The sequence below is a fragment of the Cynoglossus semilaevis genome, chromosome 18, assembly GCF_000523025.1.
Source record: "Cynoglossus semilaevis isolate Cse_v1.0 chromosome 18, Cse_v1.0, whole genome shotgun sequence".
NCBI classification, from domain to species: domain Eukaryota; kingdom Metazoa; phylum Chordata; class Actinopteri; order Pleuronectiformes; family Cynoglossidae; genus Cynoglossus; species Cynoglossus semilaevis.
Window position 1 is genome coordinate 7,326,051 of NC_024324.1, and position 14,793 is coordinate 7,340,843.

General features: G+C 41.2%; 1 protein-coding gene across 4 annotated transcripts in view; it reads right to left on the reverse strand.

Annotated features, from left to right (window-relative positions):
• The window catches only part of col16a1 (collagen, type XVI, alpha 1), a 58,950-nt gene that overhangs the window by 11,110 nt on the left and 33,047 nt on the right, over positions 1-14,793 (reverse strand). For 2 of the 4 annotated variants that reach the window (XM_008331423.3, XM_008331424.3), the window contains exons 10-40: positions 14,039-14,089; positions 13,736-13,768; positions 13,537-13,581; positions 13,191-13,229; positions 12,966-13,028; positions 12,034-12,078; positions 11,837-11,932; positions 11,547-11,585; positions 11,378-11,422; positions 11,222-11,257; positions 11,019-11,141; positions 10,379-10,414; positions 9,566-9,601; positions 9,415-9,468; positions 9,251-9,301; positions 9,020-9,163; positions 7,904-7,939; positions 7,045-7,152; positions 6,619-6,741; positions 6,478-6,531; positions 6,324-6,365; positions 5,938-5,973; positions 5,799-5,852; positions 5,019-5,087; positions 4,873-4,926; positions 4,534-4,560; positions 3,236-3,292; positions 3,085-3,129; positions 2,906-2,977; positions 2,190-2,243; positions 144-191 (exon numbers count right to left, since the gene is read on the reverse strand). In XM_008331423.3, the coding sequence (XP_008329645.1) occupies positions 144-191; positions 2,190-2,243; positions 2,906-2,977; positions 3,085-3,129; positions 3,236-3,292; positions 4,534-4,560; positions 4,873-4,926; positions 5,019-5,087; positions 5,799-5,852; positions 5,938-5,973; positions 6,324-6,365; positions 6,478-6,531; positions 6,619-6,741; positions 7,045-7,152; positions 7,904-7,939; positions 9,020-9,163; positions 9,251-9,301; positions 9,415-9,468; positions 9,566-9,601; positions 10,379-10,414; positions 11,019-11,141; positions 11,222-11,257; positions 11,378-11,422; positions 11,547-11,585; positions 11,837-11,932; positions 12,034-12,078; positions 12,966-13,028; positions 13,191-13,229; positions 13,537-13,581; positions 13,736-13,768; positions 14,039-14,089 (1,815 nt within the window). The remainder of the gene's footprint in view (positions 1-143; positions 192-2,189; positions 2,244-2,905; positions 2,978-3,084; positions 3,130-3,235; positions 3,293-4,533; positions 4,561-4,872; positions 4,927-5,018; positions 5,088-5,798; positions 5,853-5,937; positions 5,974-6,323; positions 6,366-6,477; positions 6,532-6,618; positions 6,742-7,044; positions 7,153-7,903; positions 7,940-9,019; positions 9,164-9,250; positions 9,302-9,414; positions 9,469-9,565; positions 9,602-10,378; positions 10,415-11,018; positions 11,142-11,221; positions 11,258-11,377; positions 11,423-11,546; positions 11,586-11,836; positions 11,933-12,033; positions 12,079-12,965; positions 13,029-13,190; positions 13,230-13,536; positions 13,582-13,735; positions 13,769-14,038; positions 14,090-14,793) is intronic. The other 2 variants (XM_025065398.1, XM_008331425.3) reach the window with 2 other exon arrangements.

Here is a 14,793-nt window from a genome sequence, read left to right on the forward strand (position 1 = left end):
AAACAGGTATCTGCTCATAACGTGTCTGATCAGTGTTCGTACATAAATACAAGTCATCACGGAAACAAGCTGAGTGTCTATAGCAAAGGCCAAATAATGCCCCCCCCCTCACAAAATAAAAAAAAATGAGCTAATGAACTTACATCATCTAAACTGGAGTCTTGTGGTAACTGGTTTGGATCAGCGATATTCTGGAGAAAGACAATTTTAGGTTGAAATGCAGAAAATTAGATTTATAAACTCAAACTTTCAGTCTCTTTTTCATCTACAATGTTTTTTCCATATTAAATTCAGAACTGCAACAATTAGTTTCTTGCCGTTGCTTCCTTTCATGAAAGTTATTAATTAAAAGAAAAGAAAATCACACTCACACACTCATCTATACATATATTTTTACGTCCAACTAAACATTTCTGTAAATTGTCCAGATTCGGGTTGACTCTAAATGCTGGAACTCACTGCAGTATCTTAAGCACTAATACGCTCTAAAAGAAAAACAGAGGATCTCAGATAAATTCCAGAAAGGACAAAGCTTCAGTTCTCATTTTCTCTAACGACTGCAGCCGTGTAATTCAATTGTGCCGGGGCCTCCAGTCTGCATTGGAGAGGTTTAAAATTCATAGAGTGTTGCGTTGTCACAGGGAGGAAGCAAAACAGACACATTTAACTGGATCTGTCAACTCAGACGGCACGTACGCAGCAGCACCAAAACAAACACGGACACCGGTGGCCACAGTAGAGTTACGCCGTCTGTTGACAGTAGACTCTCAAATAAAGCCTCCAACTCCACACGCCCAATTACACTTGTAAAAGGCTGTCCGCTCCCTATGAAAATGGCAGGACTTGCTTTCCACTCCCAACGTCTGTCAATAGCACCTGGACTGGATTCAGACTCATTATAAATCTATTTGACACCGTTCAAGCCGGAGCCATTATCTGGAATGGAGCTGTTTTATGCCGCTCGCTATTGTTTGGTACACGGGATATACTGTAGGATGGACCGCTGCATTAATACACTGGCTCAGAGGGAGTGTGTGTATAATTATGGCACCATTAACTGGTGCAGATGGCCACATACTGTAGAAACTTTTTTTTGGAAGCAACATAATCATATGTCTTCACATATAAAAATGTTTTTTTGTGAGTTTAGTGAGGCTGTGCTGCTCCTCCTGGGGTACATGCCACAGCAACATATTACTGCAATAAGTGTATACTATATTTGAATGGCTTTGTGAACACCTTTATGTCAAAATATCTAGACAGCCCCCATTGGATATGGTATCCTAAACTTCAAAAAGTACAAAATCTTATGTGGTAATTCTTGTTATTGTATTTGGATGGATGGATAGATGGATAGATAGAGACTTTTTTAACCAACACTGTGAGCGAACTTGTTTGTTGAAACATTGGAATAGTGCCGCACAGTTTAAATGACATTTTGTTCACTGGAAATCAGGAGTGTTTTGAATTGAAATTACTGTAAAGATCACTTTTCTGTTCATATATAGATATAGACAACAGAAGATGCAGACAATGTGTTTCATTTTGCACTGAAATAGTCTTTTGTTAATGGCAGTTGAACAGAACTGGCCAAGAGATTTTTCCTCAAACCTAGCTGCATTTTCACCGTATTTTCAGTACAGCTGTACCACCTATAAAACGTATCTATAATGTGCATTGATATACAGTGAAGTATCTATTATAACACTTTGTGTCTGTGGGTTCACCCATGAAAATACTCATAAGGGTATCAGTCTGTGGCAACCGATTAAAAATAAAAAACATTGAATAGTGTCCAGTAGTGTCACACTCACATGTCAGTCAAAAAGTTAAAAGCATTTGAACGCACGTCCGATGACAAACATATAACACATATCAGCAGCATTTTTCCACACCTGTACTCAATGGAACACAATATTCACTTTTTAATAGAACTGTTTTAGGAGGAAAATCATTGCACTTTCTCTGACACGGCACCTAAATAATTCACTTCTTTAAATGAATTATTTCTTACCTCATGTTCTCAAACCTAAAAATGTGCACAAGGACGAACGGGACCTTCTTTTTTTATACAGTTCTTTCTTAATGCATAATAGTTCCAGCCCTGATAATAATTTACACTTTTGCATTATTTATACACGAGGCTCAGAATGTCCTTCTTCTCTCCAATTTGTGGCTAATTTACTTACGATGTATCCAGGCAAACAGGGTTTCCCTGGTATCCCATCATTTCCGGGGATACCCTGAAAGAAGGAACCCAGGTTGAACTCTTGTGTTGCCAATCAATATTGAACCACTCCCATGTCCACCGACACACAGACAGAGGTCAACCCATCAGGGCCCCGATCGTCCAGCCATCCTGAGCCGTTTACTAATTTAACTCTCGCCTTCATCTATTCATAGGAACCCACAAAGCCTTCAGCTTGTTAAGAAATACCGCTCGTCAAAGACATGACATCTGCCATACACTTTAACCATCACCTCCTTTAATGTCCAGTCAGGTAGCACAGTAGCCTTTTATTTGAAGGTCGGCATTTTTCAGCTTTTACTTCACATTTTTTTTACTTCAACTGTGGATGTTAAACCAGACCTCCAAATAAATGTTCATGTTTTGACAGATAGCCCCAAAGACAGCTGTACAGCTTAAAGCACCATTGCATTTCTATCTTCTATTTCACTTTTGGCTATTTACTACTGGAACTGTTTTAGAGAAAATATAATGAGTCCATGTCCTGCGTGCATGTCCCGAAGCCTTTAAGGTGCAAAGCGTGACACAGCTGTATTTAAATACCCATAAATACCCCCCAAGCTTCAAGCTTCTATGAAAGGTAGCTTGTTCAATTCAGGTTACGGAAAAAACTGCTGAATTGAACAAAAGCCACAGTCCCACATCCACCTATGTTACCTGGGATCCTTGGATTCCATGGACACCCTGAGGACCAGGAGGCCCTGGTGGTCCGGGGGGTCCTGGTGGTCCCTGAGAAACAAAAGATATACTTACAAACAAACAAACCCACAGCTAACACAAATGATGTATTCAGGTGCCAGTGTTATGACACAGAGCTGCTCATTGACAGATCAGACCTGAGGCCCAGGCTGCCACATGTTAGGTGAAGCTCCTGGAGCTCCCTGGAAGGCAAAAGCAGTCAAAATCAGAGCAGTGCTCACACCCGGTGAAATTGTTTAAACTTTTTCTTTTTTTTTTTTTTTTACGGCGTGACTGCGTCTAACTTACAGGTCCACCGATGCCCCCGTGACCTGGGTATAAGCAGTTGCACTCTCCAGGTTCACCCTGGAATAAACGCGAGAGAATCAGTCAAAAAGACAGCTGTTATTAGGGTAAAGGAAAGAAAATGACAGTTTATCAATGTCAGTCAATGTTCAATTGAAGACCCCCAATTACTTAAAGGTAGAAATAAATATATAAATAAACTAAGCCAATACTAAAAAATCCACAATGAAAAGAGAACATTTGTCAAATTTCCATTCTACTAACATCATATTATATTCCATTGGTTTAGTGTTACAAGGTCCTATTTGAAAAATGATACAGACATTTTATAATTACAGTTATGGGTTAAAAAATGAAGAAAAATCTTCTTTCTTATGTCTCGTCAGTGTGACTTTAAAACAACTGATTTAAGACATTTAATGCCAAATGGGTTTTGGATTAAGAATTTCAGTGACATTTCAAGTAATCATAATTTCAAAAAGATTCTGATTTATATTACTAAAGCATGTGAAGATTGTCTCTCCGGCGTCTCCGAAAGCTTCGACAAGTTTCATCAATAAAAGTGTGTCAAGTGTAAAGCCGTGTTACTTAATATTTCATCAGCCGTTGAAAATTAACTTGAAAATCAGAGTCAACTGTTTGGAAACTTGTGAAAAATTTAACAACAGGTCTCGGTCCAGATCCAACTGAATTTATCTATTTTCCCAAACTAGAAGAACCTACTTTACAAGCCCAAGTTGCTAACCCTTTTAACATTCTCCAAATACCACCCGCATGGGATTGAACAATGTCTGGAGGAGTGTGCAACACCTGCACAAACCTGTTCTCACTATTTCCCACCTTCTGAATCAAAACACTGTGAGGATTCTCACTTTAAAGCTACATCTCAAACAGTCGCCTCTGTGTCGTTTCAGCTCATTCTTTATTCATTTTTCCCTCCAATTCTACTGCCGTTGTTCCTTTTCCTCAGCCTGTCCTACATTTTACGCTGCTTCCCAAAGACGTACACTGAACCCGGCACTACTTCATCTTGCCCACCCTCTCCATGACAGCTTGGGCTAGTGGCTCTGATGAATGCAGTAATTAATAGTCCTACACTCGCTCTCTCTAAAGGCCTCCCAAACTCATCTTGCCTGCCAGCATCAGTACACTTGTCACCTCTGCTGGTACTCTATCCGTGCCGTGAGGGCGGTGTGTGCATCTGTGTGCCAACGAGAGTGTGTGTCTGTGTGTGCCTGATTACCATCTGTTCCGCCCCTTGTATTCAAACACTCAAAAAAAACCCAAAATGGTAGACTTACCTTGTCCCCCTTAGCTCCATCAAGTCCCTGCAAAATAAAAGAGACGGCGGCAATGCGGACACGCATACTCACACAAATAAATAAACAACTATTCACTCTTGCTTTGGTGTTCCAAGAATAAGCCCTCAGTATAGATCAGGGGCATAAACAGAGAGATGGGAGCAGACAGTGCCTCTGTGGCAAATTAAGACAGACAACCTTGGTTACAAATGAGGCCTGAAGGAAGGACGATACCCTAAGTTTGTAAAAGTAAATTAAAAATGTTTCCTAATTAACGACTTCTGTACATGCAATAATGAAAAGGGAAACACACAAAAACACAGACACAAGACTACTCACAGGTTGGCCGTCGGCCCCCGCCTCTCCTTTAGACCCACGGGCTCCGTCATTACCCTGTGAGTCAGAATGGAAATAAGATATTTTCAAATATAAAGGCTGACAATAATATGCACATTCTCATGCAAAATGAAGAAGTTTTATCTCACCGGGGGACCGACTACACCGAAGCCCATCGGCCCTGGTTGCCCTGGAAGCCCCATTTCTCCTTTGGATCCCTGGGTGAATAAAACAGTGAGTCAGAGCTTGAACCTCACATTGTCCTTGAAGTCATTTTGACGCATAATTGAATTTTATTTAGACTATTTGTAGTTATACTTTGATGTAAACAAGGCCTGAGAATCCTACATTTCAAAAATGGGGGGATTGGACTGAAAGTGTACCACATAATTGTACCACAAATTGTACCATGTACCCAAAATTACTGCTGTGTTTTTTTTTTTTTTGTTTTTTTTTGACTTTCGGTACTGGTAGATGAGAAAAATGGTCCGGCAGATAACAAAACAGAAATGCTTTGGCTTGTCAACAACAAGCTGTTATTATTACTTGAGAAAATTGCGAGTTATTCACTGGACCCATTAGTTAAAAAAGACAAAGTTTACACTTGAATTTAATTTTGTCATTATTGGACATAATATTTTAGGGCAAGGAAAAACGGAGAGGCGATACATTGTTTTAATTCACTAAAATCACTGATTATAAAACCTGTGTGCTTTTTTGTTTTGTTCATTTTTATTGTACATGGTTTTATTGTGTCAGAAAGTTGGAAAATTGTATGAAAGTTTTTGTTATCACTGTCAGAAAACGGATATTTAAACATCATCGGCAACTCTCTTTTTCTACAAACAAATTCAAAATATGACCAAACATCAGTGCAGATTCAGTCTTCAAACAACAAGCCAACAGGACCAAAGGCCTTTTAAACATACCTTCACCCCCGGAGGGCCTACAGGACCAGGTGATCCTGTGACTCCAGCGGGTCCCTGAAACAAAAAAAAAAAAGAACACTAAAAAAAAAAAAAAGGCTTTGATTTATAACACTTTAGAGTTTTTGTGTGTAAAACTTACAACAAGCCCTGGCAGGCCTCTGGGTCCCTCTTCACCCTACAGCATGAATAAAAAAGGACAAGACAAGACAGAAAGGAAAAAAAGAAAGGTTTTGATAAAGAGCAGGGACTGTTTTCCTCCGGTTCAAAGCTCCCAGCGTGCATCAAAGGCTCTTGACAAGAACCGACTTCTACGAGGTTATTTACAACCTCGTGACTTCACTGTTCGATCAGAGCTTCGGGAAAACTTTAATCCTCCAGATCACAGGAGACTATGGTTTTCATTACCGAGATCACAGCTGCCCCTCTCTCCCTCTAGGGCCGCGTGTCTTTTGTAAATGACAGAGCTGCATCACTTGTCTACAATAACCTTCTTTATGATTTCCCTTTCAAGCATCGCGTTCTTACATGAGGTCCCTGCAGGCCCACTCCTGGAACGCCAGCTTCTCCCTGTGACAACACAGATTACAATATGTCGGTGTTACGTGAATGAACCGCACAAATTCTCATAACGCCAAAAAAAAAAAAAAAATAAAAATAGAAAGAAATCACACATTCCTACCTTGCTTCCTTTGGGACCAGTTAGTCCCTTAACACCTGGTAAGCCTGGTATTCCCTGGAAAGGAAACAGGTGACATGATCATTAGGCAATTCTCCAAAGTACCGAAAATCGGAAGTGGATAAATAAATACACATTCCCTACAATCATGCCAGGCTTCCCTTCTCCGGGGGGACCAGGCTCTCCTCTCTCTCCTTTCGGGCCTGACACAGCTACACCATCAGCCACTGTGGGACCCAGGGAAGGACAGCTGGTACAAGCGTCACCCTGGTGAAATAAAACACATTTTGTTTCAATAAAACTCCCATTCAGCTGACTATTTTTAACCACTGGAAACAATCATTAGTCTTAATGTGTTGCGAGTGTTACCGAAATACCGTCAGTAATTAAGCATCCGCAGCAGATTAGCACTACATCTCCATTTCTACCACATATGGTCTGTGGAATGGGGTGAGGACTGTGTGCCACATGTTGCTACTTTTTTATACTAGCGGTAATTAAAAAAGCCAGACGGGAGATGCAAAATAAAGTGCAGCAAAGTTGACCTTGTTAAGTTAAGGCGGTCCGTACCTTCTCTCCCTTTAAGCCCATTAATCCATCTCGACCAGGCACTCCCGGTAGTCCTGGGGCTCCGGTAGCACCGTCTAATCCTTGTTCTCCTTGATCTCCTTGGTCGCCCTGGTAAAAGTAAAGAACTGTGAAAAGACAAGCTGAAGAAAACATTTGGATAACACGTATGAGGTGGAGTCTGAAAGTACTGAGACAAACAACGTTAATATTTTTAAATTATTAATTAATTATTAATAACATTAATATTATTTTAAAACTATTATCTTGCAGCTGGCTGTTGACGTAGCACAACACTTACTAATAACAGCTAAAGTAATGCTACATATTTTGGTTGTTTTAAACTGTTAGATCGATTACAAATGGCTGCAAAAGTGGAATGTTTGCTGACCCAAAGGTCACAGGTCATCATCTATCATCTAATTTCGATCGCTGACAGGTCGACTGGTGCATCACTAATTAAAATCAGTCAATGCTTGATATCTCTGTGCACAGGCACTGTCTGTACATGAAAATATATTTTATAAAAATAATATAATATAAATAAAAAAGTAAAAGAAGATGGCGACGCAGCCTGATGAGCGCTAACAAGATGAACATTTCACACTAAATGAATGAATGTGTAGTAAATAAGTAAATAAGAGTATTAAGGTGTAGAACTCCAATGTAACTATGATTTAATCACTGTAAAATGTCTACCTTGACACCATGTGATTGACTGGAAGCCTTGACAATTTATTTAGGTTTTTTTAAAGTCTCTCTCTTTGAATTCACAATGAGATTTGTGGAGTTTCTGCAGTCATCAAATCAGACTATCTAACACTGCCGTTTCCCGTTGTTTTGACGTACAACATTGACGTACCTTTTCTCCCTTTGCACCGGCCAGGCCTGGTGGGCCCTGTGAAAGAGAGAAGATGGTAAAAGACACTATTCCATGCGTGCGGGTGCAAACTTAAACAAACGGTGACACACTCGGTTACAAAAGAGCAGCGGTGTGAACGCTAAGAAAGCCACTCTGCACTCCGGCGAAATAACTATTGACATAAAGCTATCCACAGAGGCATGCAGCATGTAATTGGGAGATGTGACAGAACCCAGAAGAGATTTATTCCACTTAGTAACAATTTGAAGGTGAGGGGAGAATCTCTGCATATCCTATTTGCGCAATAAGTCTTGTAAGGTGATTCTCCCTTGGGGTGAAATCTCTCAGCATCTTCGACTCTTTACTTATGCAAATGCGGCTTAATCTGATTTGCTGTGGCAACAAAACAGAATGCGAGGCACTACATTCAATTACTGCTGCGGTTTCCAGACTGGGAGGTATGCTAATAGTAAGGGCAAAGTTATAAATAAGTAAGAACGAAAAAATATCCTTAGGTAGTTAGCTTTGTGGAAGCTTTTGTTTGTACGACTCTAAGAAGAAGATTTAACTTGCGTCTGCATTCGGAGGAAAAGCTTTTTTTTTTTATTTTAACTTTTTTAACTAAACAAAGTAGCAATATATTGTGCTTCTTTCATAAAGGTAAGGGCTTTCACAGTGCAGGCATTTATTTGGTCCTTTATCATCAGTCAAGTTGTTGGTTTAAACCTTCAAACAAGTGAACGAGCTATACATTTGAAAACCATCATTAGGGTTTGATGTAAACCAAATTTCTGGGAAATAATATGGTTTTGTGTTTCCACCCTTACAGAAGGACTGCAGAGTTTTGGATGAGCCCTGAGCTGTCTGAAAAGACAGGTTCTACAAGCTGGCGGTCTCATCTGTCGGACACCACAAATACCATAAGACTTTGGACCAAAAGTTTGAAATTTCTATGAAGAAGCCAAAAAATCCAAACACTTCAAAGACGTCTGAGAATTCAGAGAAAACTGCAAATTCCTCCTTGCAAAGGGCTGCAGTTCTGCTGCGGGATAAATGGTTCAGAGGTTCAGAGACATTCGGTTGGACGCCTAATATCGTCTTGCAGAGCGCTCGCACCTGTTTGCCGTCAGCTCCGAGACCCTGAGGTCCTGGCGGGCCCGGGGGTCCTGGTTCACCCTGCTTGCCCCGTGTTCCTTCGGGCAGTTTGATACCAGCGGGACCGCTGCCAACTTCCAATGCTTGACACATGCCGCATTCGCCCTAGGAAATGGCAGGGTGTCGGTGAGGTCGCTTTGCATGACAATTAAGATTAAGGATGCAAATGGCAGCGCATATGTCGGCGCTTACCTTCTCGCCCTTAAGGCCTGGCAGACCCAGCCCAGGCAGACCCGGCTCTCCCTGTCGGATTGTTAGTTATATATTATTAGGCAGTATCAAACAGTATTATCTAATATTCCCATACAGCAGGTTAAAACATAAAACTTCTGACCGATGCTTTTAAATTCTCCAACCTTTGCTCCACTCTGTCCATCCTTGCCGGCGGGCCCCTTCGGTCCAGGTTTTCCCTGTCATTAGCAAACTTTCATTTAGAATCAAAAGTTCCAACCGTCAGGCTCTGAGATGAGATGTTCTTTTTTTTTCGACCTGTGACTTTGAACTTACCGGTTTACCGTCAGCTCCTTTGCTGCCAGTGTGGCCCTGCAGACAAAAAGTGTGCAGACTTCAGTGTGTGGACGCTGCAGATTGATGAGTACAAATTCTTCTGAAATGCCAATTAAAAAAAATTAAAAAATCTTTTCACAGTTGGATGTTACCCAAAGACACTAACATCAACTTTTTTTATAATGTTCTACTACTTAAGTTTCTGCATAAAAGAAACATTTATTCATATATGTTGACTTTTAAAATCCAGCTAAATCAGTTTCACTACAAACAAATGTATAATTTGTCATGCATTTTTATAAATGGACAGAATGACTGCACTGTTAATCAAATAAATCCACAGTCCTTTCACTTTTTTTGTGACACCTGCATATTTATTATATTATTGCAATATACACAATTTTCCTTTTTTTATGTGTGTATTTATATGTGTATTTTATCTAGATCAGCTGTGCGCAAAAAGTAGACTGGGATCTACCAGCGATCCCATTGGGAGTGCATGTAGACTATGAGCAAATACAATATACTCTGTTATAACTATAGTTTACAGTAGTGATCATATACTATAATAATTTGATCATAATGTGCCATAAAGCTACATGGTTGTAATCAATACCCTAACACATAATGTATATATAAAGCATGTTTAGCTTATATGAGTAGATAGATCACTTTAGCCTGGACACTTAAATAATAAAGCTCTATAGCAAGAAAAAACATAAGCACCCCTGATCTTGATTAATCGTGATTATTTGTTTAACATTTCAAACTTTGAGGACCCTTATTTCAAATGACGAAGACCAAAATCTGTACCTTTTGTCCTGGTTTGCCATCGGCACCTTGAGGCCCCTGATAAGGTACAGAGAATAGAATAGATGAGCAGGAAAAGAGCCAAAGTAAAGAGTGTTGTTCGTTCAGCTTTGTTAGGGCCAGGTAACATCTCCCTCTCTGTCTCTGTTGCACCTCCTTCTGCTATAAGCAGGCATGACAGATGGATGCTGGCACCATTGGAAATCGTTGAGCACGGAATCTCATAAGGCTCCAGATTTATATTCTGTTTCCCCCATAAATAATTCCCATTTCACCTGCCGGAGTGAGTCGGATGATGCACAGCAGAAAAAGAGACAGCACCGGTGCAGGGTACTGTATGTTAAGGTTTAACTCGACACAAAAAAAGCACAACAAGTTAAGATTACATTACTAATAAATTTCTTTTTTTGTCAGGTGGAATAGAAAATAAAAGTCTTTCTAAGTTTGAGCTGTTCCCCAAGGAGCTGCAGGGGAAAATATATCAAGAGTGTGGGAAATAATGCCTTAGGTTTTCCTAAAATGAAAAAAATCAAAATAATCACGCAGCGTGCAAACCTGCCGGAGACTAATAAAACATGTGCAGAGGTCATAAAGACTGAAGAATAAATTAGAGTTTGACATCCATCTTAACTGCTGCACTTACAGGCGATCCTTTCTCCCCGATCCCTGGTAATCCAGGCTCTCCTTTGGGACCGGGCTTCCCTTGCACAGCCACTGTGTCGTCTCCGCCTGCACCCAGCACAGGGCACACTTCACAAGGGTCACCCTAAGGACGCGGCATAATGAATCAAAACACGAGACGGTGGGATATGCAGTATTTACAGGAGTGTTTACGTGGTGTGTTACCTTCGCTCCCTTAGTCCCCGGGGGTCCTCGTGGCCCCTGCAGAAACAGCAGCCTATCAGTTTAACCCTCGGTGTCAGCTCTTTCCGAGAACACCGTCTACTGAAAGTTCATGCATAAATTACGGGATATCAATCAATGTTTGAAAAAGTTTCTCACTGGATCTCCTGGCAATCCTTCTTCTCCTGGATATCCCGCGTCTCCCTGTGAACACAAACCCTCAGCGTGAATCCTTCAAATATTCTGACATTATATATTAAATATCCGCTGTTAGCAAGAAACATCAGACCTACACCATTTCACATATTGAAAAAAAAAAAAAGGTTACCTTGTCTCCTTTCACACTGGTCGATTCACCAGGAGGACCCTGACAGGAGGCGGAAAAAAAAAAGAATTATCTTAAACACTGTTCTGAAAATGCCTTAAGGCATTGGTAAAGGGCAGAGAAAGTTGTCTGTGATGAGGGAGTCCTGCTAAGCCCTGTCTTACACTGGTGTGGGTATTGTCTATTTGAACTACTTCTTTGTATGGACAAAGAAACTTTCCAAAAGACTAACATTAAAAACCTTTTTTGTGACCTCAGAGCAGTTAAAGATAAATAATCAACGCTACACTTACTGGTAAGCCTGGAATTCCAATACCTGGAGTACCTGGGCGTCCAGGCCTTCCAGGTTCTCCAGCTAAGCCCTCAGGACCCACCAATCCCGGTGAACCCTGTTTCATTAAAGGAAGGAAAAACATTTTTATTTTGAAGTTTAATGTATGCAAAAATGAACGTCACCATCACCAGCAGAAACTCCGACTGGAATGCTGACCTTCTGTCCCTTGGGGCCGACAACACAAATGGAGCCGACGCGACCCTGAAGAGAATGTGACAAAGAAAGAAATGACAGCATCAGTGTTGATCTGTTGAGACGGGAAACATATGCATCTGATCAAAGGCCGCTGTTCATTTTCCCTTTTTTGTTTGACGATTTCCAGCTGGGATACAAAGACGGCGTGCGTGGCGCACTTCCTGCCCGACTGATTTAAGTCACATTCACAATGTCCGACAGATGACAGACTTAAGAAAATCTTGTCACCATATCCTCGGCTCCACGCCAACCACTTTTCGTGGTAAACCCAAGTGCTTTTGAGGTCCAAAACTTGGGGAAATACCTCTGAGCACTGCTGTCCTGTAATTTGTTCCTCAACACTTTTCATTCGACTGCAGGATCACTGTGCCAAACAGGAAAGATTAAAAGGTTTACGTGTTCTTGAATAGGTGCATGCTGGCTACAGAGACGCTGAGTACAGTCAATGAGGCTGCATTGATTATGCGGGGCTTTGTTGCTCCTGCCTAATCTAACAGGCATTAAGAGGATGACTTAACGCAATGGGGGGGGTATCAATAGGAGCCCTAGCTTAAACTGTAATACCCTACAATATAACAGAATATCTGCTCTCCGGCTGATAAGACTCGCACGTACACAGTGTGTGTGGAGCTGCACTGGTGTGATTGTTGGTGCTTCCGTACGGTGGATCCTTTTGGCATGAAGCGCACACTGTATCCACTGTAGGTTCAACTTCAGTGTGTGACTGTAAAACCCCAGAAATGCTGTAATCATGGTTGTGTTTAGCGTATCCAGCTCTTTATTAGCTAACGTTCCATCACTACATCTGGTTGGTTTACATTAAAAGTGTGGGTATTTTTGAGCTTCCAAACTGTTCTGAAAATGAAGTTTGTCATTTTGTGAGAAACACTTACATCCAGTCCTGGAGTTCCTGTAAGACCCTGTGGCCCGATTTCTCCCTTTTGACCTTTTTCTCCCTTAATGAGGTGTGACAAAATGAGAAAAGGGAGAGGAAGACATAATAATAATCAAAGAGGAAGAAATTAGGTGAAAATAATCAAACAATGTTTAATCAGGAGTTCTACAAGAACGCCACATCCTCACTGCTGAGACTAGACGCTGTTTGCTAAAGTTTTTACCTTGGAAAATGCTGCCTCAGCCCAGTTGGCAGGATTTGCCTACAGAAGAAGAAAAAAAAAGAAGACAAGAACCAGACCGATGGTTTGGTCCTTAAGGGACATCATACACACACCGGTGGAGCACAAATAAACAACACTTTGACCATCCGGCCAGTCGGCCAACAATATTGACTTAAAGCAGAACTAGCAGCTCTGCTCAAAATAAACAAAGCCGTGCATTTACAGCACATCCACAATAATATATATAGATATATAATATATTTTTTAAATGTCTTTACTTAAAGGATTAAACATTAGCACAGCTGAAGTCCTGTGCTGTGACATGGAGCAGAGGACTGCTACTTACCCCTTCGCCTTTCTCTCCCTTCTGGCCTTGGAGTCCATCTCTGCACTGAGATTATAGAGACACATGGTTGGCATGTATTATAATGGAGCACTCGAAAAAAAATATCTGGCTCATTCTGAGCTGCATGCCAAATAAGGTTGCTTTTCCTTTTTTTTTTGCAAAACCAAGCACGGTGAGACATGATAAAAAAGTTACTTACTGGACCTGAATGGCTGCCAGAGCAGTCACCACCCTAAAGGAGAGAGAGACAGAGAGAGGAGGGGGACAAGGAGGGAGGGTGATTGCTTGTGGCTCTGAAGAATGCTTATCACCAACGACGGTGGATTGTTCCACAGCTGGCTTGTAAAGGTATTATGATATTAGTATTCGGTACAAGGCATGTCTAGGCACATGGTACGACATCTCACATTCCACTGATATTACTCCGCGCGCACACACACACATACATAGGGTGATTCAAGCATCTTTCAGTACACACACTAGTCATGTCCTTCATACTTACCCGGTCACCTTTTTCCCCTTTAAACCCAGCAGAACCGGCCAGGTTAAATACCTGCAACACACACACAACCGCAGAGTTCACAGCCAACAACAGACACTGTGGTCTGATGGAAAGATTTATGAGTATCGAACAGCCGTCTCTTGCCTATTCAGAAGTACACAACCTGGGTACTACACACACACACACAAACAAAACTATTACTAGACTGTTTGGTATTCTCCGAAGGAGTCCAATGTCTGAGAGAAAAAAAATGAGATATTAGCAGCAGATTTCCTGTATTTTCTGCAGTCGCCAGGCAGTGGCACTGTTACACAAAAGTAAACTTTCTTGCAACAGTGTGCAGATGAAAAGGAGAGGATGAAAGGTGGGCATAAACGCATGCACACAAATACACACATCTCCCCCTGGGAGATGGAGATCAATAGCGTCTGAGTCCCACAACATGGGAGTGAGTGGACCAGCTGCTCCTCACAGGAGGGCACGCAGAAACACACTGAATAAGGACAAACCTTATAAATAACAGAGGGCTTTTTTAAGCATAAACAAGTGATTAAAGGCACATCAATCCACCAGGCGTATCTGGGAGCATTGCTTTCACGCACCATAAAGTATGCATATATTGAAGTCGTGACTTTGAACTTGCTGGGACAACGACCAGAGGTTACTAGCACCACAGACACAATGCAAATCCTACCCCCTCCTCTTTCTGACTCCAAATCTATCAGTGGTGGACTCAAACAGCTGCAAACATGACT